A 24450-nucleotide genomic window follows, 5' to 3' on the forward strand; every position below is an offset into this window, starting at 1 on the left:
CAAAGGTCAAGGTCAAATGGTCAAAGTTCTTGGTATCCAATGAAGGGTCTTCTTATAAGGATTACATATATGAAGTATGAAAACCCTAATCACTTACCGTTCAAAAGTTATGGCCAAGGTTAAAGTTTTTTCACAAGTACAGAAATCTACAAGGTCAAGGTCAAAGGGACAAGGTTGTTGGTATCCAGTGAAAGGTATTTTAACAAACATTACATATGTGAAGTATAAATGTCCTGGTGTCTACTGTTCAAAAGATATGGCCAAAGTAAAATTTTAAAATTTTCATGTAAAAGTGGGTCAAACTCCAAGGTGAAGGTTAAAAGGTCAAATTTGGTGGTACCCATGTATGAAATATGAAAGTCCTAGCTCCACTAAATCAAAAGTTATGGGCAAGGTTAAAGTTTTTGCGGACAGACAAACAGAGAGACAGACAGACAGACAGACAAAAACTATATACCCCCGAAACTTTGTTTACGGGGGCATAATAAAAATGGACATAGCTCATGAACAACATGCTTTCTTTTGCACTAATAAACATACTAATTTTAATAAGGGAACTGTATTTCCCTGGAAATAGGTAATATTGTTTTTGGATGTGGGATGTTGGAAAAAAAAGGGGGGGGGGTGAGGTTAAATGTGAATTTTGTAACAGTGTTGTAATTGGAAATGAAATAGTCTTTAAAGTCTGTTACTATCAGTTGTTTTAAGTTAAAATAATATAGTACAACTTCAACAAATGTAAATAAAACCAAACATAATTATGACTTTTGTGATAGGTGTAAACATGATTTTTTTATACATAGTTCTATTTAAAAAAAGTTTAGCAATTATGTACAATAAAAAAAAAAATGATGGATACTCTTTAGCCTCTACCCCGACCTCAAACTGCCCCTAATTTTTTTCTAGATTCCTTGATCCACCACTGTACACACTGACATTGTAAACATAAAAAAAAAATGGATATTATCTAAGAACTGGAAAAATTATATGTATGAAGGTGCGAAAAAAAACAAGAGATGTATAATGTGTCTCTAAATAAACCTTGTGTACGAGTTAAATTTTAATTTGAGTTGAGTAACCAATTTCTGTTAAATGCTACTGTACGAATCAGTTTAAGTACGAGTTGTCAATTTCAATCTCGTTCACAGGAACTACATCGCCATGATCACAGTCCATGCAGTTTTCTTTGTTTAACTTTAGACCATCAAGTGTCAAACACGTGTAAATTTATGCTAAATAAGTTTCTCAAAGGTAAGGATAGTCTAGTTCTTTTGGATAACAATATGTTTTGTTTTTTTTTACAACAATATCGTCGTGATCGTGTATCCTAAATTCGTCCCTACCCTCACTCGCTCAGCGTTTTCAATAAGGTTTTCAATAGACGACTTTCACATTTACAAAAGTTATTCCCCTTCGCGGGGTCAATCCGGGGTCAGCCGGCGTAAGACGCTGTTTTCCCTCTATAACCTTACCAACTTTATGGGTCAGTATCCTTGAAATAAAATCTATATGAATATGTTCATGATGTTTTTCATGTTGCCCCATACTCTGGCAATACAGGTACAAATCAAAATTGTCATATAACGTTTGAATTTTAATAATACTAACAGGTAACTTACAAAGGACAAAGTGGGAAAAATGAGCGTTACGCCGACAACGGGAGATAACTCTTAGGAATGTGAAATTCGTCTATATAAGGAAAAATAGATGGAATAGCAGGAAACCAGTCTTGGCGAGAGGTCTGGGGGCCGCCTTAGAGCCCAAGCGGGTCCGGGGCAGAGCCCGTTTGCCTGTGTGTCTGTCGGTTTCATATATAACATTTTTTCGTCACAGTTTTCTTAGCAACTACTCATTGCTAGGGCTGGGACGATACAACATTTTCTATATCGATACGTATCACGATATTTGAGCCACGATACGATATGTATCACGATATGTTGAATTAGTTATTAAAAAAAATTTTGTATTGAAATGAACAAAACATTTCTTCACAAATGAGAATAATTTATTCAAAGAAGTTGTATATCTGTTGTAAAACAAAATTATTTTACACAAGTGGGGTTTATTATTATGTATTTCATATTTATATTTATATTCTGCATATTAATTTTTATATATCTAATCCAAAATATTAAACAAACAAAGAAAAAACATGTCAGAAATTTTTTTTGCGATATTTCGATATTTCTTCATACGTATCGATATGCGTATCATCCTCACATTGAATCGATATTCTCGATATCTCGATATATCGTCCCAGCCCTACTCATTGCAGATGCTTGAATTTTAGCACAATCTTCCCTAAGGCATGCCATATGATGGGATACTTTATTTGTTCAAATCCGATGTCAACTTCCTGTTTGTCTGTGCGTCTGTCAGTTTAATACATATCGTTGCAGTTTTCTCATTAACTATTTCATAGCAGATGCATAATTTTAGACTTTGTTTAGGCATGCCATATGGTGGGATTAATTTTGATATGAATCTGATGTCCACTTCAATTGTTTTTGCGCATCTGCAGGGTTCTCATTAATTTCTACAGTAGGTGGAGAAAAAGAAAAAGTAGGTGGCACCTCAGACTTGAGCTTCGAAGACCCGAACTGAGGGCCAACGGCCCAAGGGGGGTTTCCCCCCTCTCAGCAAGCAGGGGGGTACGGGGGTCCTCCCCCTGTAAATTTTTAATTCTGACATTGCAGGAGGTGGCTTCTGGGACCTATCTGGGCATATTTTGACTTGTTTCATTTGTTCTCAATATGACACTTTTTAGGAGCCCATTTTGCTAAAAAAAAAAAATCACAGGAGTAGCACACGGCCTAAACTTCCTCCATTTTTGTAGTACATGTATGCTGTGAATAAAGGTTTAATTAAAAAAAAAATTGTTGCTTTATCATGTTTATTGTAGCATTTGTTTGATTAAAAACATTTACATTGTTTAGGTATATGGAATACTGAAGAGTCTAAGTGTCTGCAGCTTATTAAATAGCTAGTAAAAAGAATTCTGTGTATGAAAAATTATCCTGCTTTAATTTTCTATACTTTAATACCTTATTTTCACAAAGATTTAAAATAAAATAATTGCCACAATGAAATAAAGAAAGATTTGTATCTGTAATCATGGTTATGACATTTAAGAAATAACCAACAATGTTTAAAAAGTTCTCTGGGAAGTGAACTGAGTTGGTCACGTGATCAAATCCTGTGAAGCCCGAAGGGCTTCTCAGTAGATTTGATCACATACCAACTAAGTTCATTTCCCAGTGAACTTTTTAACATTGTTGTTTATTACTTTTATTTACATTTGAGAGGAATATTCTGAATTGAACTGCAATTATTACATGAACGGCCCACCCTATTGCTATGTTGTGACGTGCAATGACCTAGAAGCTGTTTGGTCAAGAGAGTTTTGCCTCGCTCCAACATTTGAATACTTACATTGATGTTCAGCAGTCCAGTTCAGGAAATGTCTGTTCATAATGAAAAAACAATGATCGCTACAGAGAATAATCTTACTATTATTGTATGAGTTCTTATTGAACGATTGTTTCAATCTCTGATCAAGCAGCTCTTATCTGTATCCTTTGGAAATTAGACCGAAGAACTTCCTGTCATTTCATAGCATCATTTGATTTATTTTCAAAATTAATTTGGTATAGATTTAATTGTTAAAACTATTTTGATTGTTTACAATGATATTTTTAGCTCACCTGAGCCTTCACCATAGGGTCAAGTGAGCTTTTCTGATCAAAATTTGTCCGTTGTCGTTGTAAACTTTTTACATTTTCATCTTCTTCTCAAGAATCACAGCGCCAATTTCAACCAAACTTGCCACAAAGTTTCCTTAGGTGAAGGGGATTCAAGTTTGTTCAAATGAAGGGCCACGCGCTCTTCCAAGGGGAGATAAATATGAATACGTGAAAAATTAATGGCATTTTAAAAAAATCTTCTTCTCAAGAACCACTGGGCCTAGAAAGATGAAACTCATGTGGAAGCATCCTCGGGTAGCGTAGATTCAAGTTTCTTCAAATCATGACCCCGGGGAGTAGGGTGGGGCTACAATGGCTGATCAAAGTTTTACATAGGAGTATACATGGAAAATCTTTAAAAATCTTCTTCTTAAGAACCAGTGGGCCAAGAAAGATAAAACTCATGTGGAATCATCCTCATGTAGTGCAGATTCAAGTTTGTTCAAATCATTACCCCCGGGGGTAGGGTGGGGCCACAATGGCCGATGAAAGTTTTCCATTGGAATATGTAGGAAAAATCTTTAAAAACCATCTTCTCAAGAACCACTGGGCTACAGTACCGACCGGACACAACTTAACACCGGAGCGGACCCCAGGTTCGCCTCCCGGGTTCGCTCGGGGTCCGCTTCGGGTTCGCTTTCAGAAATTTTGGGACCGCTCCGGGTGCGCTTTGGGTGCACTCCGGGTTCCCTCCGCGTTCGCTCGGGGTCAGCTCTGGGTCCGCTAGAGCGAACCCGGCGTTCGCTTCCTGGGACCGCTTTACGCACTGATGCGTGAAGCGGACACCACTTTAATCTCACCGCCAGTAAGCCCCGCCCCTTGTATATTCCAATACAGTTATGGTATTGTGGATCGATCATTGTTGTTTATGCGACGATGCGGACATGTACACTGTACATGTAAACAGTGATATAATGGAAAACATTGATAAATTTTCTAAAATTCAACTGTACATTCGACGTAGATTTACATGTACATGATCAATTGATTTCCTTGATTTCTCGATCAAACTAATTTAACAGCGGGTTATAAGGCATTTATTTTTCTTAAGTTATAACGAGAAAATAAAAAAGAAGAGGAAGGAAAGAGTGTTGAATTGATTTTTAGTGTATCGAAAGGTGTACAAGTGAAACTGACGAAAGAAATCTAAACTAAATACCTTTTAAATTTATACTTTATATAGTTAAAAAAAAATACATTTGTTATTTCTTACGTTTTGCTAAATCGTAGTTTAAATGTTTGCTTAACACCCGAATTATGATACCGCATCTATAAATTACATGTAACTTTTTGTACATCCAATATATTTAGATTTCTTTTATAGTAGTTACACAATTAAAGTTCGTAATAAATATTTACCGGACATTTTCTAAAAAAAAAATTACACTGTATATTAGATCTTTTTCACGGTCAGAATTTTGGAGCGAGAATGATTTTTATCAAAAGAAAGAAAACGGCAAATAATAATTGTTCTCCCGACCCAATAAGAATATATTGATATATGCCCTCTATTTCACACACACATTGTCTCCAAAAAAATCTAATTATTTAATTATTTTATTTATGATTTCTCAATTTAAGTGTTACATTAAATTAAAAATTTACATCAAAATTATTGATCTTCTTAATCTTCTTGATCTTCTTGGGCATTAAAAAATGCGTGTATATGAAAATCTTCCTTCTGGATGCACAGATTAAAGTCATTCCGACCTCATGGTATTAACAAACTGAATGACTTCACCAGAATGAACGTGAATTAGACCCAATTCCTGATGATACTTAACAAGATTATTCTTTCAATTAAGTGTAACTCTACAGTTATTTTGTGTTACCAACTCTCGAACAACCCACAAAACTATGTATTGCTTACTCCTTTATTAATTAATTTTTCAAAAATAATTATTCCTTAAACATTTCAAAATTTATAATAGATCATAATTCACATGTTAGAATATCCCTTCTATATTATATTTCTCTGAGTATTCTTTGTCAAGTATAGTTACGCCATTTTGAGAGAATGAAACAATGTACGATTTACTAAATGTCGTTATTAATTAGCGTAATTAATTCGTTCAGTTATGTAAATGGCACTTCAATAACGTAAATATTCATGTATAATTCTACGTGGAAAATTAAAACATATACTATTAATTAATTGCTTTATTAAAAATAGAAATTAAATATGTAAATATAAAATAAAACCCGAAGAATTAAAATAAATAGATATTAAATAATATTTTAATTATCATAATATATGTACACAGCACATTCACACGTTTTGCTTGTATGTACAGTGTTTGGATTTATATCAAATTAAATCAACACATTCGATTTTATATCTTATTGATCTTATTATAGCCCAATCTGCTGATCAATATGCTATTTCGATTGGTTGATGCGCTGATTGGTTAATCGCTAATCCTGATTGACTGCTCTGTAAAGAAATACCGAACCCGCGTTCGCTCTCTGGGACCGCTACTGAATTTGGGGTTCGCTCTCTGGGTCCGCTTCGGGTTCGCTCTGGGTCCGCTACGGGTTCACTTTGGGTCCGCTCTGGGTTCGCTCGGGGTCAGCCCTAGCGGACCCCGAGCGAACCCGGAGCGGACCCAGAGAGCGAACCCAGGGTCCGCTCCGGGATCGCTTTCTGTTAGGTTGTGTCCGGTCGGTACTGTAGGTAAAATGAATTTGATGTGAAATCATCCTCAGGTAGTGTAGATTCAACTTCGTTCAAATCATGACCCTTGGGGATAGGGTGGGGCCAGAATGGCTGATTAAAGTTTTACATAGGACTAGATAGGGAAATCTTTTAAAATCGTTTCTCTCAATTACTTCAAAGCCATGATTAGTGATATTTATATGGAATCATCCTCAGGTAGTGTAGATTCAGGTTTCTTCAAATCATAACCCCCAGGGATAGGGTGGGGCCGCAATGGGGGATCCAAATTTTACATGAAAATATATTTAAAAATATCTTCTTCTCAAGAATAGCAAAGCCATGATTAGTGATACTAGTATTTATATGGGAGCATTTTCGGGTAGTGAAGAAAAATAAAGGGAACAATCCCAAGAACAGAAAAGGTATGTTTAGTCATATTGACATGTAAGCATCTTTATGTATTGAAGATTTAAATTTATTCAAATCATGGCCCTTTGGGGTAGGGAGGGAAACAATGGGGAATCAAATTCAAATTATTATGAAGTTTTATATATAGAAAGAAAATGATTTAAAAAAAGCTTTTTATCAAGAACAGCAAAGCCATATGCTGTATTAATATGAAGGCATTCTCAAGTAGTATTAAAATTCAAGCCTCCCCCCCCCCTCCCCCCCTTCAGTAAACTTATCAGTTATGATCTGATTTGTGCTTTTTCCTAGCCAATTTGCTCAGGTGAGCGATGTGGCCCCTTGGCCTCTTGTTATTTAATTTTTTTGAATATATCAAACAAAAATGGAAGGAGGGGGGCTGCAAATGGGCATTTGTCAAGGTTTCACACAATCAGTTGAGAAATGTAATATTTATTATAATTAATGTCTACACTACAGGAGATGTGTAAACATCAAATATGATAAGAAAGGGAAAAATCACAGAATCTTTGAATCAAGGTTGACATGAATTTCTTGCACTCAAAACTATTTAAGATAGTTGAACAATATTTGATGGGTGTATCATGCTGGCAGGGCACTTAATTTATACTTGGTAGGAGAGATTGTAAAGGTACATGTTCTGATCAAGTATTCCAACAGAATTGTTATTGTGTTTTGTAGATAAAATATGTCCTCTAACTTATCAGAGCCCCTTGAGGCTGAGAGATCTCGGAAAAGAACAGCAAGTGATCTTGAAGAGGAAAAAAGTGCAAGCTTGGTAAGAATAATATATACATGATATATGTTTGTTGTAATTTCACCCTAAGACAAAAGATTAAGGTCAAGATCTTGAATATGAAAGGTGCCTACAGGTTTATTTGGTCACCTGAATTTACTCAGGTGACCTATTGCTATCCGTTTTCGTCCGTCGTCATTCGTTAACATTTGAACATTTTCAGCTTCTTCTCTGAACCACTGAACCAATTTCAACCAATTTTGGCATATAGCATCTATGGGTGAAGGGGAACAAAAATTGTGAATTTCTTGATCCCGGCCCCCCTGGGGTCTGGGGGTGGGGCAAAAACCACTAAAATTAGCAATCTTTAAAAATCTTCTTCTTTACTCCTGGACATCAAGCAGTCAAACTGTTGGTACGGAACATTGAGCATTGAGTCCTCTACCAAAATTGTGAAATTTCATGGCCCCAGGGTCAGGGGTTCTAGTGCTAGGGGGGGGGGGGGGGGCTATATGGATTATAAATATAGTGAAAATGCATAAATTCTTTGAAATACTTCTTCTCTGTTTGTGGGCATTAAATTAACTTACCAAGTGCTTAGTTCTGTTGAATAAGGCTGCCTCTTCCAAAATTGTGAATCTAATGGCCCAAGGGTCAGGGGTTCTAGTGGCAGGGCAGGGCTATAAAGATTATATGGCAAAAATGAATTATTTCTTTGAAAATCTTCTTCTCTGCTCCTTGGCATTAAACAAACTAACCAAGTGCCTAGTTATGTTGAATAAAGCTGCCTCTTCCAAAATTGTGAATTTCATGGCCCCTGGGTTGGGGTTTAGGTGTTAGGGTGGGGCTCTTTTGATTATAAAGTGAAAATGCATAAATTCTGAGTAAACTCGGGTGACCTATTGATATCCGTTTTCGTCCGTCGTTGTGCGTTGTTTGTCGTTCGTCGTATGTTAACATTTGAACATTTCCAGCTTCTTCTCTGCAACCACTCAACCAATTTAAACCAAATTTGGCATAAAGCATCTATGGGTGTAGGGGAACAAAAATTGTGAATTTCATGGTCCCTGTCCCCCTGGGGCCTGAGGGGTGGGGCCAAACCACTCAGATTAATGCAATATTTAAACATCTTCTTTACTCCTGGACATCAAGCAGTCAAACTATTAGCATGAATGTAATAACTATTGAGTCCTCTACCAAAATTGTGAATTTTATGGCCCCAGGGTCAGGGGTTCTGGTGTTAGGGTGGGGTTCTATTGATTATATAGTGAACTGGGTATTAAATAAACCAACTAAGAACAAAGTTATGATGGGCAAGAGTGGCTCTACCAAAATTGTGAATTTTATGGACCCAGGGTCAGGGGTTCTGGTGTTAGGGCGGGGCTCTATTGATTATATAGTGAAACTGCATTATTTCTTTGAAAATCTTCTTCTCTGTTCCTGGGTATTTAATAAACTAACTAAGTACATAGTTATGATGAGCAAGAGTGCCTCTACCAAAAATTGTGAATTTTATGGCCCCAAGGTCAGGGGTTCTGGTGTTAAGGCGGGGCTTTTAATGATGATATAGTGAAACTGCATTATTTCTTTGAAAATCTTCTTCTCTACTCCTGGGTATTAAATAAACCATCTAAGTACATAGTTATGTTGAGCAAGAGTGCCTCTACCAAAATTGTGAAATTTATGGCCCCAGGGTCAGGGGTTCTGGTGTTAGGGCGGGGCTTTTAATGATTATATAGTGAAAAGCATTATTTCTTTGAAAATCTTCTCTTCTCCTGGGTATTAAATAAACCAACTAAGTACATAGTTATGATGAGCAAGAGTGCCTCTACCAAAATTGTAAATTTTAACCCCAGGGTCAGGGGTTCTGGTGTAAGGGCAGGGCTCTATTGATTATATAGTGAAAATGCATTATTTCTTTGAAAATCTCTTTCTCTGCTCCTGGGTATTAAATAAACCAACTAAGTACATAGTTATGATGAGCAAGAGTGCCTCTACCAAAATTGTGAATTTTATGGCCCCAGGGTCAGGGGTTCTGGTGTTAGGACAGGGCTCTGTTGATTATATAGAGAAAATGCATTATTTCTCTGAAAATCTTCTTTTCTGCTCCTGGGTATTAAATAAGCCAACTAAGTACATAGTTATGATGAGCAAGAGTGCCTCTACCAGAATTGTGAATTTTATGGACCCAGCTGGGTCAGGGGTTCTGGTGTTAGGGCAGGGCTCTATTGATTATATAATAAAAATCTATGAATTCTTTGAAAATCTTTTCCTCTGCTCCTGTGTATTTAATAAACTAACTAAGACATAGTATGTTGAGTAAAAGGGTCTCTTCCAAAATTATGATTTTTTATGGCCCCAGGGTCAGAGGTTCTGGTGTTAGGGCAGGGCTCTATTGAATATATTGTGAAAATGCATTTATTCTTTGAAAATCTTCTTCTGCTCCTGGGTATTAGATAAACTAATTTAGTATAAAGTTATAATGCCTCAACTAAATTTTTGAATTTCATGGCCCCTGTGTCAGGGGTTTTGCCATTCGGTGTAAAGAGGGAGGGGGTCTTTTGATTATGTAGTGAAATTACCTTAGTTCTTTGAGAATCTTTTCCTTTACTCCTGGGTATTATGCTAATGATCCAAGTATATGTATTTATGAGGAAGAAAAGTGCTTCTAGCAAAATACTTATCTTCATGCCCCCTGTGTCAGGGAGGGGGGGGGGGTACATAGTCTGAAAATAAATTAATGCTTTGAAATCTGCTTTTTGGTATCAATCAACCATTTATGATGAAATAAAATCTATGACAAAATTTTGAAATATGTGGCTTCAGGATCAGTGCTTCCTTTGGGGTGGGGTGCACAACTGGTTATAAAGCGGAAGTGCATTTTCGCTGATCTGTCCACAAGGTATTACTACATCTTCGCTAGCCAAGGGTTTCTGATATGCTACTCTCCTCATAAACCCTTGGCCTACTGTGTTCATAGAAATCGGGATTTTTTTCCAGAGTTCTGATTGGATTTCAGTACACCCAGGTCGACCCATCAGCAATTGTTTTTTGTAAATGACGATATTTGCGTTCGGGATACATCTTCACTCTTTAATCTCGGAAATGAAAAACGCAAGTAAACAAAACAACAACAAGTAAAAAAAAAACGATCCATAAGATAACATTCAATTCTATGAATAGCCATGGTGTCATCCAATATCTTCTAAATATGTGATTAAGAATCTATATTAAAGCTTCAGATTTGTTCTATAAATAATGAATAAACATAAAGACAACATTCATTGAGGTGATCTCTGTAATCTATGATTACCTATGCTTGGTGTTATGGTAGGGCTGCATGTGTTGGATTTGTAGTGAAAATGCATCATTTCTTTGAAATTCTTCTCTGTTCCTTGGCATATCAAAGGAAATCAAAGTAAAAGTTTTAATAAGCAAGGATATTTTTTCTCAAATTTTTAAACATTTGGACCATTAGGTCAAGTGGGCCTGGCCAGGGCTCTGTTTACTGAGAGAAGTTATTCCCCTTTGCAATTCACTTTTGATAATTAATCACTGTAAATAATGTATTTGAAAAGTTAATAGAACTAGAAAGTCTGCTATTGCAAGCAATAGCATACAGTTAATTCTCGATAAACCGCCACCTTTTGTTATTTAGAAATCATGGCGGTATAACGAATTTGGCGATGAATTGAATTTGCCATCTTTTAGGAAATAAGATGTAGAGTTATCGTTCTTAGAAATACCATTTAGCGTTTCTATTCTTATTATCACATGTAAATGTATATATTAACATATTTCTAAATTCAAAAATACTTCAAGTAATTTTTTATGTACAATTTTGCTAAAACAAAATATTTAGTTATGAAATTAAGTCAAGTACATGTGTATGCATATCTGCACATGTGATATTGAAAAAAATGCCTGGTTGATCGTCGTGATATATTGCCTATAGTACGTAAAATAAGTTCTTGAATAAATTTATTGTTTATGAAATCATTGTTAATGAAACGTTCACAATTTCTGACTTATAATTAATCTTTAAAGCAAACTTTGCATTGTTTTTAAAAGCAGAGATCATCAAAATAATATCGTTATTGGCGTACTTTCCAACAACCGCTTTCGTGGCGAAGCCTTGACTAAATGATTTAATTAAACAGAAAACAAAAGTATTCTAACAGTTCATGCTTAAATTATTACTTAATTGCAAGTACCTTGACTGGCTTTGCATGCTTTACAACAGAGAAAGCTTCAACCAATTAGCCCCGCTTCACTGACCACATGCACCTGTGGCAGTATTATCGAGATAATTGACACTTAAAAATGGACGTTTGTTGTGAAAACAGGGTGGCGGATGGCGGTATGCGAATTTGGCGTTATAAAGAGAATTTTATATAGCAGGAAAAACGTTCTTGGGAAATCATGGCGGTATTGCGAAAATGGCGATGAATCGAATGGCGATAATTCGAGAATTGACTGTATATGGCCCGAACCAGCAACTCGTATCAGTCCTTTCAGTATTTTGATTTAAAAATCAAAGTTAAAGAACTTTCACTTTTCCCCTGTTTCCATGGAAACTATTGACAATTTTCAATTTTTAAATCCAATGAGCACAATTACAAATACTAATCATTACAAATATAAAATTTCATGAAGAATGTACAAGGGACCAGAGAGAACACTCGCGGACAAAATTCGTCACTTTTTGCAGGTTTCCATGGCAACAGTAGCCATTTTGAAACTGAATGACCACACAACACAACTACAACCAGTGATCCCAGATTGTCCCAGCCATCTCCGAGAAACAGACTGGAGAACAAAAACATGCGTACAATTGCAATATGTCGCCCGACTTCGTTTGGGGCGACATAATAAGAGAATTGTGCAAGAAATTTTATTGTATGATACAGAAACTGCTTTTATAGTTTTTATGATCAGATAGACTTGTAAATGATAGATTTTTCTTGAAAAAGACGTTAATGGCAATCTAACAACCAAGCTGTATGGTAGACGTGATGACTTTAACTTTTCTATCGTCAACTTCCCTTACTTATGCAGCAATATATCTAATTCATCACCTGCATACGGAGTTTATATATCTCAGCTGATTCGATACGCAAGAGCATGCTCTACGTATTAACAATTTCTAAAATGAGGTAAATTATTGACAAGCAAGTTGATTAAACAAGAATATCAGCAGACTCTTTTAAAGTCATCATTTCGTAAGTTTACCGAGAATTCAGCATGATTATTTACGTTTCTGCTGTGTGTTTGTCGCTTACGACATTAAGCAAAAACTGTAAAATTCAAGAATCAAATAAATGATAAACATGAACAATTTTTTTTACAACTATAACGTTAAATAATGTTGAATGATGCTATTATTATTTTTTTTATTATTTTGGATAGCTTATATTTAATCATTGTCAAATTATAAGGCTGATTATCTCCAATATGCAGTATGAATGCAACAAACATGGCGACGACGGCTTGTTTATATTTTACAAGTCATTAAATTTTTTATTTGTACATAACACCAAACTCCATGTATGTTTATACAACTTAGATCAATCCTGTTCAATTCCCATGCCATTGTATGCACACGAGAGCACAAGTTAGGAAACCCTTGAGGCTAATTTCACACTTCCGATCTCCGACCATTTTCACACCTTTGGCCGTTCATTACAATCTGCTGATTACAACCCTTTGGCTGATGAAAGAAATTTTGGTAAGAAAAGTGGCCGGTATTATGAGGGGAAACTACCTAAGTTTCTTACAATTTGTTACCAAAAAAGTGGCCGGTGTCCGGTTTTCAGGGGTGGCCGGTATTATGAGAATTTATTGGTAAAAGAATGTTAAGATTTCTGCCAGGACTTTTAAAATCGGCCGATATTGAGGGAAAACCGGTATTCAGGGGAGCTGGTTTTGAGAAGTTTCACTGTATAAACAATTTTTTTTTCAAATTAAAACCTGTCATTAATTTTATAGACTGATTTAAAAAAAACACCAGTTCATCACATCTCTAGATATTTAGATGATACATGTACATCTAAGGATGCGCACTACCAGGCTTGCTTAGGATTCTGGATCTGACCTACATTTCTGGTTGAGTGAACAAGTCAAAGTTTTTGGTGCACTAAGTCTCATTTCCAAGTAACTATAAGCCCTATACATGACTGGTACATCTAAGGATGCACACTAATGGACTTGCTGAGGATGCTGGATCTGACTTACATTTTTCAGATAATGGACCAGTTAAAGTTTTATGTGCATTTCTATTACTAAGAAACCATAAGGTCTATCTGATCCAAATTTACATGGATGATGCAACAATGAACTCTCAAACTTGCTTCAGATGCCGGATTTGAATTACATTTTGTGGATGAGAGACTAGTTTGAAGTTTTGGATAAATCTATTCCCGAGTAACTACAAGCCCTTTCAGATCAAAATTGCAGTAATGTTACATCATGGAATGTACACTACTAGAGTAGATTATTGTCCCCCGCTTTCGCGAAAGCGAGGGGACATTAAATCTCATTCGTCTGTCCATTAGTCTGTCAATCTGTCAGTCTGTCCGTCCGTCACAAAAACTTTAACCTTGCCCATAACTTTTGATTTAGTGGAGCTATGACTTTCATATTTCACATGTGTATTCCTTGTGACAAGACCTTTCTTTGGGTACCAATAATTTGACTTTTGACCTTGATCTTGGAGTTTGACCTACTTTTACACAAAAAATCCTAACTTTTACATTGGCCATAACTTTTGAACGGTATGTACGAGGACTTAAATATTTCACGTATATATACTTTGTGACAAGTCCTTTCATAAGATATAAACAACTTTGACCTTTTGACCTTGACCTTGGAGATTTCCGTACTTATGAAAAAAACTTTAACCTTGACCAGAACTTTTGAACGGTAAGGGCTAGGGCTTTCATACTTCATATATGTAATTCTTGTGAGAAGACCTTTCATTGCATACCAAGAACTTTGACCCTTTGACCTTCACCTTGGATTTTAATTTACTTTTCAATAATGTTGACCTTGGCTACAACTTTTGAACAGTAGATACTAGGACTTTCATATTTCATATATATATGTATTCTTTGTGGCAAGACCCTTCCTTTTATCTGAACAACCTTGACCTTTTGACCTTGGAGATTTTTCATACTTATGAAAAAACTTTAACCTTGACCATAACTTTTGAATGGTAAGGGCTAGGGCTTTCATACTTCACATATGTAATTCTTGTGAAAAGACTTTTCATTGGATACCAAGATCTTTAACCCTTTCACCTTTACCTTGGAGTTCAGTGATGGTTTATGTATAAATAATATATGACGGGGTGTTCATATTACACACAGTATGTCATAAAAAAATGACATCTTACCCACAAAGACACCGAATGCGGGGGACCACAATTCCTTGAATTTGCTTGTTAGTTTAATATGGGACTTCGCCTCACTTAAACACAAAATTTGTTGAGGTGAGCTCTGTAATCTCTGATTACTTATGTTTGTACTCTGTGGATCCCAGAAATTTTCAATAATGCACAGGGGATCATTAAGGCCCCTGGGCCTCATGTATTTATAGCAATATCAAATGCACATTAAATCTTCTCCTTTTGATAACATTTAGAGCAATAAATCAAAACTTACTATATTTTACCTTTGATATCTGGTAATAGTGTTACTATAATTTATATTGAAGCATATATACTAAACTTCTCAGGTGATCAAGTGTTAATTGTTGCAGTGGGCCTGTTGTTTGGAAATTTGCATTCTTTTCCTTTTTTTTAGGAAGATGAAACACAAAGCTCTAGTAAGGAAACCAGCTTGCCGCCTAGGAAAAAAAATGCACCATCAAGTTTGTCTGCGTTTAGAACATGGAGTGAGTGTGGTGATGAATCAGATTCAAGCTGCACAAAAAGTCAACTTGCAAGTTCAAAAGAAGGAAACTTCTCAGCAAGCCATTGGACCTATAAGGATCTCATATACCTCAATATCTATTACGAAGATATGCCAGATCCCTTGGAAACCTTTATAAAAGATGTAAAGGATGCCTTTAGGAATGAAAAAGGTTTTTGTCCTGATCCCAGCAAACTAACAAATTTTCTGAAAAAAGAACTTGAAAAAAGTTTAACATTTACGCATGAATTGAGAAAATTTGAAAAATTGGTGAAAAAGGAGCATAGAGAAACACAGATAGAAAAAGTAAAAAAAGAGATTAAGGAAAACATGGAAATGACATGGAAAAAATGTGATGTCCTATTTGATTTCAAGTAAGTTATTTCATAGTTAGTTTTTAGCTCTACTGGTCAAAGACCAGAAGAGCTTATGCGATAGTAATGCGTCCGGTGTCCGTCCATCTGTGTGTCTGTCTGTCTGTAAACAATTTTTCAAAACGCTACTCCTCCTACAATTTTAGTCTGATTTCAATATTACTTGGCGCACAAGTAGACTTATCTAAGATACATAGAATAGTGCATCGGTTTTTAATTTCGATGAACGGTGTTGCCATGGTTACTAAAAATAGAATTTTCTGTGAAATTCCTTAAAAAACGCTACTCCTTCTACAGTTTTGGTCTGATTTGAATATAACTTTGCACACAAGTAGACTACACTAAGATACAAAGAATAGTACATCGGTTTTTGATTTCGATGAACGGTGTTGCCATTGTTACTAAAAATAGTATTTTCTGTGAAATTCCTTAAAAACGCTACTCCTTCTACAGTTTTGGTCTGATTTGAATATAACTTGGCACACAAGTAGACTACACTAAGATACATAGAATAGTGCATCGGTTTTTGATTTCGATGAACGGTGTTGCCATGGTTACTTAACTTAGGATTTTCTGTGAAATTCCTTTAAAACGCTACACCTTCTACAGTTTTGGTCTGATTTCAATATAACTTGGCACACAAGTAGACTACACCAAGATACATAGAATAGTGCATCTGTTTTTGATTTCGATGAACGTTGTTGCCATGGTTACTAAAAATAGAATTTTCTGTGAAATTCCTTTAAAACGCTACTCCTTCTACAGTTTTAGTTTGATTTCAAAATAATTTGGCACACAAGTAGACTACACAAAGATACATAAAATAGTGCAATGGTTTTTGATAAGTACAAACCAATAGAGCTACGGTCTCGACAGAGACTTCCGGTTCTAATCAAGGTTCGGCAAAGAATATATACTGTAAACCAGGCCTAAAATAAAATATTGTTTGTTTACAGTTGCCGACCGACCCACTTTTTTTTAGCCATTTTGTAATATTATTTTTTTCTCTCCAATTTTCAGGATATTAAAACTGTTTCATATTCAATTTTTGTCTTCATCAATCATTAGTTTATACCAAGAGTGCAGCTTATTCATGTATAGTAGGCCTATGAAAAACTCTACTTTATGTTATCTAACAAAAATCTGGAAACAATTTTTTTTTTCAAAAAAAAAAAAAAAAATTGCCTACCTACCTACCCAGACTAAAAATTATAGGTCGGCAACTGCAAACAAAGATTTTTTTAAGCTTGGCCCCAACTTTTATTCGCGACAACTTTATTTCACAATTTACCAGGGGTACACTAGTTGGCGACGATTAATTTTCGCGATCAGGCCTCTTTCGTTCTGTTGGAAATAGACAGAGAGACTTTAAGTACCGGTTTGCAGATAATTGGTTACCGAAATATTCGCAATGACGAGGCTGTCGGGAACTTTGCGATTGAAGTTGTGCATAGTGGTTTTTGTTTTTCGATTTCTCTATTCAAAATGGTGCTATATAGGGGTCAAAAATTAGAACACTTAAAAGAACGAAAATTAACACATATTTTGCTTTTTATCTTCTAAACTAAAAATATTTTGTTAAAACATATAGAACAAAATTTGTGCAGAATTACAAGATCTTTTGAATGATATCTCGAAAAAAGGGCTGACCCCTAAATTAAGGGATCTAGAGGGGTCAAAAGTTTTTTCCAGATATCTCAAAAAGTATTGAGAATTTGTAATACATCCAAGAAGCAATGTTGTTCAAAATGTCAAGCTTAATCTAATGAAGTCGTCAAAATGCGTCCGGCGACTTTACTTCCGGTCAAACCGGAAGTAGTCAGAAAATGCATATTTTTGCTGTTCTTGACAAGTTTTTGGGTAACATATATCACAAGAAGCACAAAACTTAATTTTCTGTCCATCGACATCACTTCCGGTCAAACCGGAAGTAGCCAAAAATAGCTTATTATTTAAGGTTTTGATGCAAAATTGAAATTATGAAGTGAGTGGAGACGACTAAGCTCGTTGCTTTCTTTTTGCTGACGTCACTTCCGGTCAAAACAGGAAGGAAGACCTTCTCTTTGCTTTGCAACGAGCTTTGCTCTAGTTTGGAATTATAATTGAGCTAAGTTTAATTCTCTAAGTCCTTTTTAGCTCGAGCTTTTCTGATCAAAATTTGTTCGTTGTCTATCGTCGTCGTTGTAAACTTTTCACATTTTCATCTTCTCAAGAACCACTGGGCCTATTTCAACCAAACTTGTTACAAAGTATCCCTGGGTGAAGGGGATTCAAGTTTGTTCAAATGAAGGGCCACACCCTCATTCAAGGGGAGAAAATTGGGAATTAATGAAAATTTGGTGGTATGTTTTAAAAATCTTCTTCTCAAGAACCACTGTGCCAGGAAAGATGAAACTTATGGGGAAACATCCTCAGGTAGTGTAGATTCAAGTTTGTTCAAATCATGACCCCCGGGGGTAGGGCAGGGCCAAAATGGCCGACCAAAGTTTTACATAGAAATATATTGGAAAATTCTTTAAAAATCTTCTTCTCAAGAATGACAGAGCCATAATTCATCATATTTATATGGAAGCATGCTCAGGTAGTGTAGATTCAAGTTTGTTCAAATCATGACCCCCGTGGGTAGGGCGGGGCCAAAATGGCCGACCAAACTTTTACATAGAAATATATAGGAAAATTCGTTAAAAATCTTCTTCTCAAGAATGACAGAGCCATAATTCATTGTATTTATATGGAAGCATGCTCAAGTAGTGTATATTCAAGTTTGTTCAAATCATGACCCCCCGGGGTAGGGCGGGACCAAACTTTTGGATTTTAACTTTACAATAAAAAGCCATTTTCTACTTTTTCCTACCCTTAGTGCTCAGATGAGCGATGTGGCCCATGGGCCTCTTGTTAAAAATTATAATATTTCATGTTCAGAGTCCATTCTTGCTACTGATAAAGTTTTAACTATTCTTTGTTGAATCAATAAGGGGAGGGCAGGTATTAAAATAAATGATGTCTGTGCATAAAAATCAGGGATGCAGCATATTTGGGACATACATTAAGCACATACATAGGTCAATAAATCGTTTCAAATACTATGCATAATTTATGAAGGCAGTGAAGAATTTTACTGTGTCAAACCTATTCTTTTAAGAAGTGATTAATCTTTAAATCTTATACCTTAGCTTGTATGATTCAAGAAAAGCTGTGAAGAAACAAATGTAAATGATTCTACATTTTCACACAAATTGACCAGCATTTCTGTCATTTGGGTGCTATAAAGATGTTTATATATTTTTTTCTTATTGAAGAAAAACCCTGTAACTTTCTGCTAGAAATGAATTACTCTAAATCTAAAGTACAATCTTTTTATTTTGTCTGACTGAAAACTTCATCTCTTTAGTTAATCACTACTTTAAAATTTTGCAAATATTTCACCATGGAACGAACTTTCTTAACACACCTTTGATTATTAAATTTAGTTATGATTTTCCCTTACTTAAAGATAAATTTTGTTGAGATGAGCTACATAATCTTTGATTACTGATGTTTTGTTGAGATGAGCTACATAATCTTTGATAACTGATGTTTTGTAAAATCTTGGCCTGACAAGCTAGAAAAAAGTAATATTTCTGTACTCTTCAAATTCCATAGGTCCTTGGATTCTGCTACAGAGGAATTTGTAAAGGAGACTGTTACATTGTTTAATGTGGCAGTAAGGGACTTTGCAGAGGAAACTCTTGAACTATTAGGAATGGGGATATTTCAAAAACCAAAGTATGCTTCACAGGAAAAGGAGAGAGGGAAAAATAGAGGTGGAAGAGCTAGAGGAGGGTCTCGTGGTGGACATGACAATGCAGAGTATATGAGTACCACTGAAAATATTTGTCAGCACTATTGCAGAGCTTTTGGAAACATATTCTTTTTGAGAGAAGGGTATGTATATGTTAAGTTCATGATGCCAAAAAATTATACAACCTAATCCATTTATATTGACATTTGAAAAAATAACTTATTTAAAGTTAAAGTAAATCCGTAGTCGTGATTTCTCAATATCTTTGCAATGAAATATTGTCTTAATTGAAAATGTTTGCAGAACAGATAATCATGACGTACTTCAAAAGAATCTTGTTATCACAGCTCATTTAAGGATTTCCATCCCTAATGGGACCTAATTCTCTACCCTTAAATGTACGTCAAGTTCATAAAACACTGATATTATATTAAAGCATTTTATAGTGGAAAAGGATTGCCGGCGAGAAAGTTTTTAAAATGTCATTAATTAAGCAGTAGTTAATAAACAAAGATTGAAAAGCGTTTTTTCAAAATAAAAATTCAAATAATTTGAATATCAATAAATCCTGCGGTGGAACGATGCATTGAAACATTAAAAATAGAATGACAATTGAAAACAATTTTTTTACCGGCCAAATTTTTTTAAATTAATTTTTTTAATTAATTGAAAAAGGGGGAGATAACTCTTTCCAAAACTCAAGGTCATAAATTAGGACAGATTCCACTATACATACTAATAGTAATAAATGGGAAATATGTCTAAATAAACTGAATATTCAATGCCTACATATCAGTTATGTATTCAATTTCACTGAAATTGTTCCCATTAGGGATTGAATACCTTAAACGGTGCTTGTGGACACATACACTTGATGCAATCAAATCTTTTATCTGGAACTAGATGATACCAAGAAAAAACTTTGAATGTTTAACTGCAATTTTTTGGCTCACCTGAGCCGAAGGCTCAAGTGAGCTTTTCTGATCACATTTTGTACGGCGTTTGTCTGTCTGTCTGTAAACTTTTCACATTTTTGACTTCTTCTCAAGAACCGCTGGGCCAATTTCAACCAAACTTGCCACAAAGCATTCTTGGGTGAAGGGGATTCATGTTTGTTCAAATGAAGGGCCACACCCTCATTTTAGGGGAGATATTTGGGAATTAATGAAAATTTGGTGGTATGTTTCAAAAATCTTCTTCTCAAGAACCACTGTGCCAGGAAAAATGAAACTTATGGGGAAACATCCTCAGGTAGTGTAAATTCAAGTTTGTTCAAATCGTGACCCCCAGGGGTAGGGTGGGGCCACAATGGCCGACCAAAGTTTTACATAGAAAAATACGAGGGGTGATCAAAAAGTTTGCAAACTAATTGAATAACTTCCATACAAGAAACAATATTTGGTTTTAATGTTGATTATATTTTAAATTAATCCTCCCCGATTTTAATGCACATCAACCACCGTTCTGTGCATGCGAGAATCACGTGATATTGGCGGTCACGTGACCCCCTCCATAGCGTTCTGACACAAAAGTTAAAAGATTTTTCCGAGTTTTATATTTCTTCCCATGTGAGTTAATTTTTATGACAAGAACAGTTAATTTGTCAGAAATGGTCAGATCTCGGCAACAGAAAGGGTGGATAATAACGTCCTTTCCAAAAATAAGCATGGCGACCATTAAAACACAAATCTTCTGTCTCAGGAGAGACCTTTATTCAAGGTGGATAGAGAATGGGTGCATCCTTTTTATCATATCTTATATGTTTAAAATCTAAAGTAAACAATATCTTAGGTATTTAATACTTATATCATTGTTCAAATATTCAACTATTTTTCAAAGTGCTAATTGGAGGTCTTTGATAGCAAATTGCTTAATTAAAAATACATATCTTTTCAAACTTGCTTTCACTGGGCAAGATGACAAGTATCATTTTTAACCATCAGCCTTCCTTCACTAAAACGAATAATCGAATCATTAATTGAATTCATAGGAACTCATTTATCTCAATAAACTGTGTACAAATTATTATATGATACTGTAGAGGGATTTACAGATATTACAATAAATTGTACAGTTATCATTTTTCGTCACAAGTGACCTAAATAGTGACGTCATTTTCACATTGTGACGTCACAAACAAGGAGAAAAACTTTATTCAGCATATGCTATTTATAGACCTTGTGTATGGCTATGTGAGTACCGAATTTCATTCTAATCTGAATAGTGGTTTTGTAGATATAGAGATAGTTTGCGAACTTTTTGATCACCCCTCTTTCTTTAAAAATCTTTTTTTCAAGAAAAACTAAGCCATGATTGATTATATTTATATGGAAGCATCCTCAGGTAGTGTCGATTCAAGTTTGTTCAAATCATGACCCCTGGGGGAAGGGCGGGGCCACAATGGCTGACCAAAGTTTTACATAGAAATATATAGGAAAATTCTTTAAAAATCTTCTTCTAAAGAATAACAAAGCCATGATTGATCATATTTATATGGATGCATCCTCAGGTAGTGTAGATTCAAGTTTGTTCAAATCATGACCCCTGGGGGTAGGGCGGGGCCACAATGGCCAACCAAAGTTTTATATAGAAATATATAGGAAAACTCTTTAAAAATCTTCTCAAGAAAAACAAAGCCATGATTGATTATATTTATATGGAAGCATCCTCAGGTAGTGTCGATTCAAGTTTGTTGAAATCATGACCCCCTGGGGAAGGGCGGGGTCGCAATGGCCGACCAAAGTTTTGCATAGAAATATATAGGAAAATTCTTCTAAAGAATAACAAAGCCATGATTGATCATATTTATATGGATGCATCCTTAGGTAGTGTAGATTCAAGTTTGTTCAAATCATGACCCCTGGGGGTAGGGCGGGGCTAAAACGGCCAATGTCGTGCGTCGTGCTACGTAAGATAGCCGTGTTTCACCTGAAAGAAAAACTTCTCAAGATCCCATTATGATGTAAAATACGCACCCCTTTCTCACAGTGCATGGTTCATCATGCGTTAACTTTTTCAGCTTCTTCTCTGAAACCACTGAACCAATTTCAACCAATTTTGGCATATAGCATCTTTGGGTGAAAGGGAACAAAAACTGTGAATTTCATGGTCCCTGCCCCCCTGGGGGGTGGGGCCAAAACCACTAAAATTAGTGCAATCTTTAAAAATCTTCTTCTTTACTCCTGGACATCAAGCAGTCAAACTGTTGGTATAATTGTAATCAAGATTGGGTCCTCTACCAAAATTATGAAATTCATGGCCCCAGGTCAGGTGTTCTGGTGTTAGGGAGGGGCTCTATTGATTATAAAGTGAAAATACATTAATTTTTAGGTCACCTGAGTAACTCAGGTGACCTATTGCTATCCGTTTTCATCCGTCGTCGTGCGTTGTGTGTTAACATTTGAACATTTTCAGCTTCTTCTCTGAAACCACTGAACCAATTTCAACAAAATTTAGTATACAGCATCTATGGGTGAAGGGGAATGCAAATTGTGAATTTCATGGTCCCCGCCCCCCCTGGGGCCTGAAGGGTGGGGCCAAAACCACTAAAATTATTACAATCTTTAAAAATTTTCTTCTTTACTCCTGGACATCAAGCAGGCAAACTGTTACCATGAATGTAATGAGCATTGAATTGTCTACCAAAATTGTGAAAATCATGGCCCCAGGGTCAGGGGTTCTAGTGCTAGGGCTGGGCTATATAGATTATATAGTGAAAATGCATTATTTCTTTGAAAATTTTCTTCTCTGCTCCTGGGTATTAAATAAACTATCTAAGTACATAGTTATGATAAGCAAGAGTGCCTCTTTCAGATTTGTGAATTTTATGGCCCCAGGGTCAGGGGTTCTGGTGTTAGGGCGGGGCTCTATTGATTATATAGTGAAAATGCATCTATTCTTTGAAAATCTTCTTCTCTGCTTCTGGGTATTAAATAAACTAACTAAGCACATAGTTATGATGAGCAAGAGTGCCTTATCCGAAATTGTGAAAATCATGGCCCCAGGGTCAGGGGTTCTGGTGTTAGGGCGGGGCTCTATTGATTATATAGTGAAAATGCATATATTCTTTGAAAATCTTCTTCTCTGCTTCTGGGTATTAAATAAACTAACTAAGCACACAGTTATGATGAGCAAGTCTTTTCCAAAATCGTGAATTTTATGCCAGTGATCCAAATATATATATTTATGATGAAGAAAGGTGCATATAGCAAAATGCTTATTTTTATGCCCCAAGGGGGGGGGGGTACATATTCTGAAAATAAATTAATGGTTTGAAACCTGCTCTTTGGTATTAATCAACCATTTTATGATAAAATTTGCAAAATTTTGAATTATGTGGCCCCAGGGTCAGTGGTTCTTTTGGGGTGAGGTGCAGAACTGGTTATAAAGTGGAAGAACATTTTCTCTTTGTAACTCTGATCTACCTCTGGGTATTGAGTAAGTAGAGTATTTTTAATTGTGATGAGCAATGATGCCTCTTTCAAAATTGTGAATTGTGAATTTCATGGCCTCTGGTTTAAAACATGATCCATATTTGATTGTTTGAAAGTTGTTACACAATACTCAGGTGACCTATAAGACCCGTGGGCCTCTTGTTTGAAAATCTTCTTCTCTGCTCCTGGGTATTAAATAAACTAACTAAGTACATAGTTATGATGAGCTAGAGTGCCTCTACCAAAATTGTGAATTTTATAGCCTCAGGGTCAGGGGTTCTGGTGTTAAGGCGGGGCTCTATTGATTACATGTATATAGTGAAAATGCATTATTTCCTTGAAAATCTTTTTCACTGTTCCTGGGTATTAAATAAACTAATTAAGTACTTAG

The 24450-nt window shown here is 35.6% G+C and overlaps 1 protein-coding gene and 3 long non-coding RNA genes across 4 annotated transcripts in view; 2 read left to right on the forward strand and 2 right to left on the reverse strand.

Annotated features, from left to right (window-relative positions):
• The first annotated feature begins 1177 nt into the window (after positions 1-1177).
• Positions 1178-24450, forward strand: part of LOC133177144 (uncharacterized) — a 65411-nt gene continuing 42138 nt past the window's right edge. The window contains exons 1-4 of the mRNA XM_061312253.1: positions 1178-1251; positions 7507-7603; positions 15364-15845; positions 19488-19769. Coding sequence (XP_061168237.1) covers positions 7514-7603; positions 15364-15845; positions 19488-19769 — 854 coding nt within the window. The 5' untranslated portion in view covers positions 1178-1251; positions 7507-7513. The remainder of the gene's footprint in view (positions 1252-7506; positions 7604-15363; positions 15846-19487; positions 19770-24450) is intronic.
• On the forward strand, positions 14115-14927 carry LOC133177151 (uncharacterized). The gene is made up of 2 exons (XR_009719615.1): positions 14115-14240; positions 14395-14927. It is a non-coding gene; the product is annotated as an uncharacterized LOC133177151 (long non-coding RNA).
• LOC133177153 (uncharacterized) lies at positions 18247-21705 on the reverse strand. The gene is made up of 2 exons (XR_009719617.1): positions 20934-21705; positions 18247-18649 (listed from the first exon to the last, which is right to left on the reverse strand). It is a non-coding gene; the product is annotated as an uncharacterized LOC133177153 (long non-coding RNA).
• LOC133177148 (uncharacterized) overlaps positions 22946-24450 on the reverse strand; it is a 46093-nt gene continuing 44588 nt past the window's right edge. Inside the window, exon 2 of the long non-coding RNA XR_009719612.1 lies at positions 22946-24338. This is a non-coding gene — a long non-coding RNA (uncharacterized LOC133177148). The remainder of the gene's footprint in view (positions 24339-24450) is intronic.

Source organism: Saccostrea echinata, unplaced genomic scaffold, assembly GCF_033153115.1.
Source record: "Saccostrea echinata isolate AGI-Se365-2 ecotype Australia unplaced genomic scaffold, CSIRO_AGI_Sech_v1 ptg000086l, whole genome shotgun sequence".
Classification (NCBI taxonomy): Eukaryota; Metazoa; Mollusca; class Bivalvia; order Ostreida; family Ostreidae; genus Saccostrea; species Saccostrea echinata.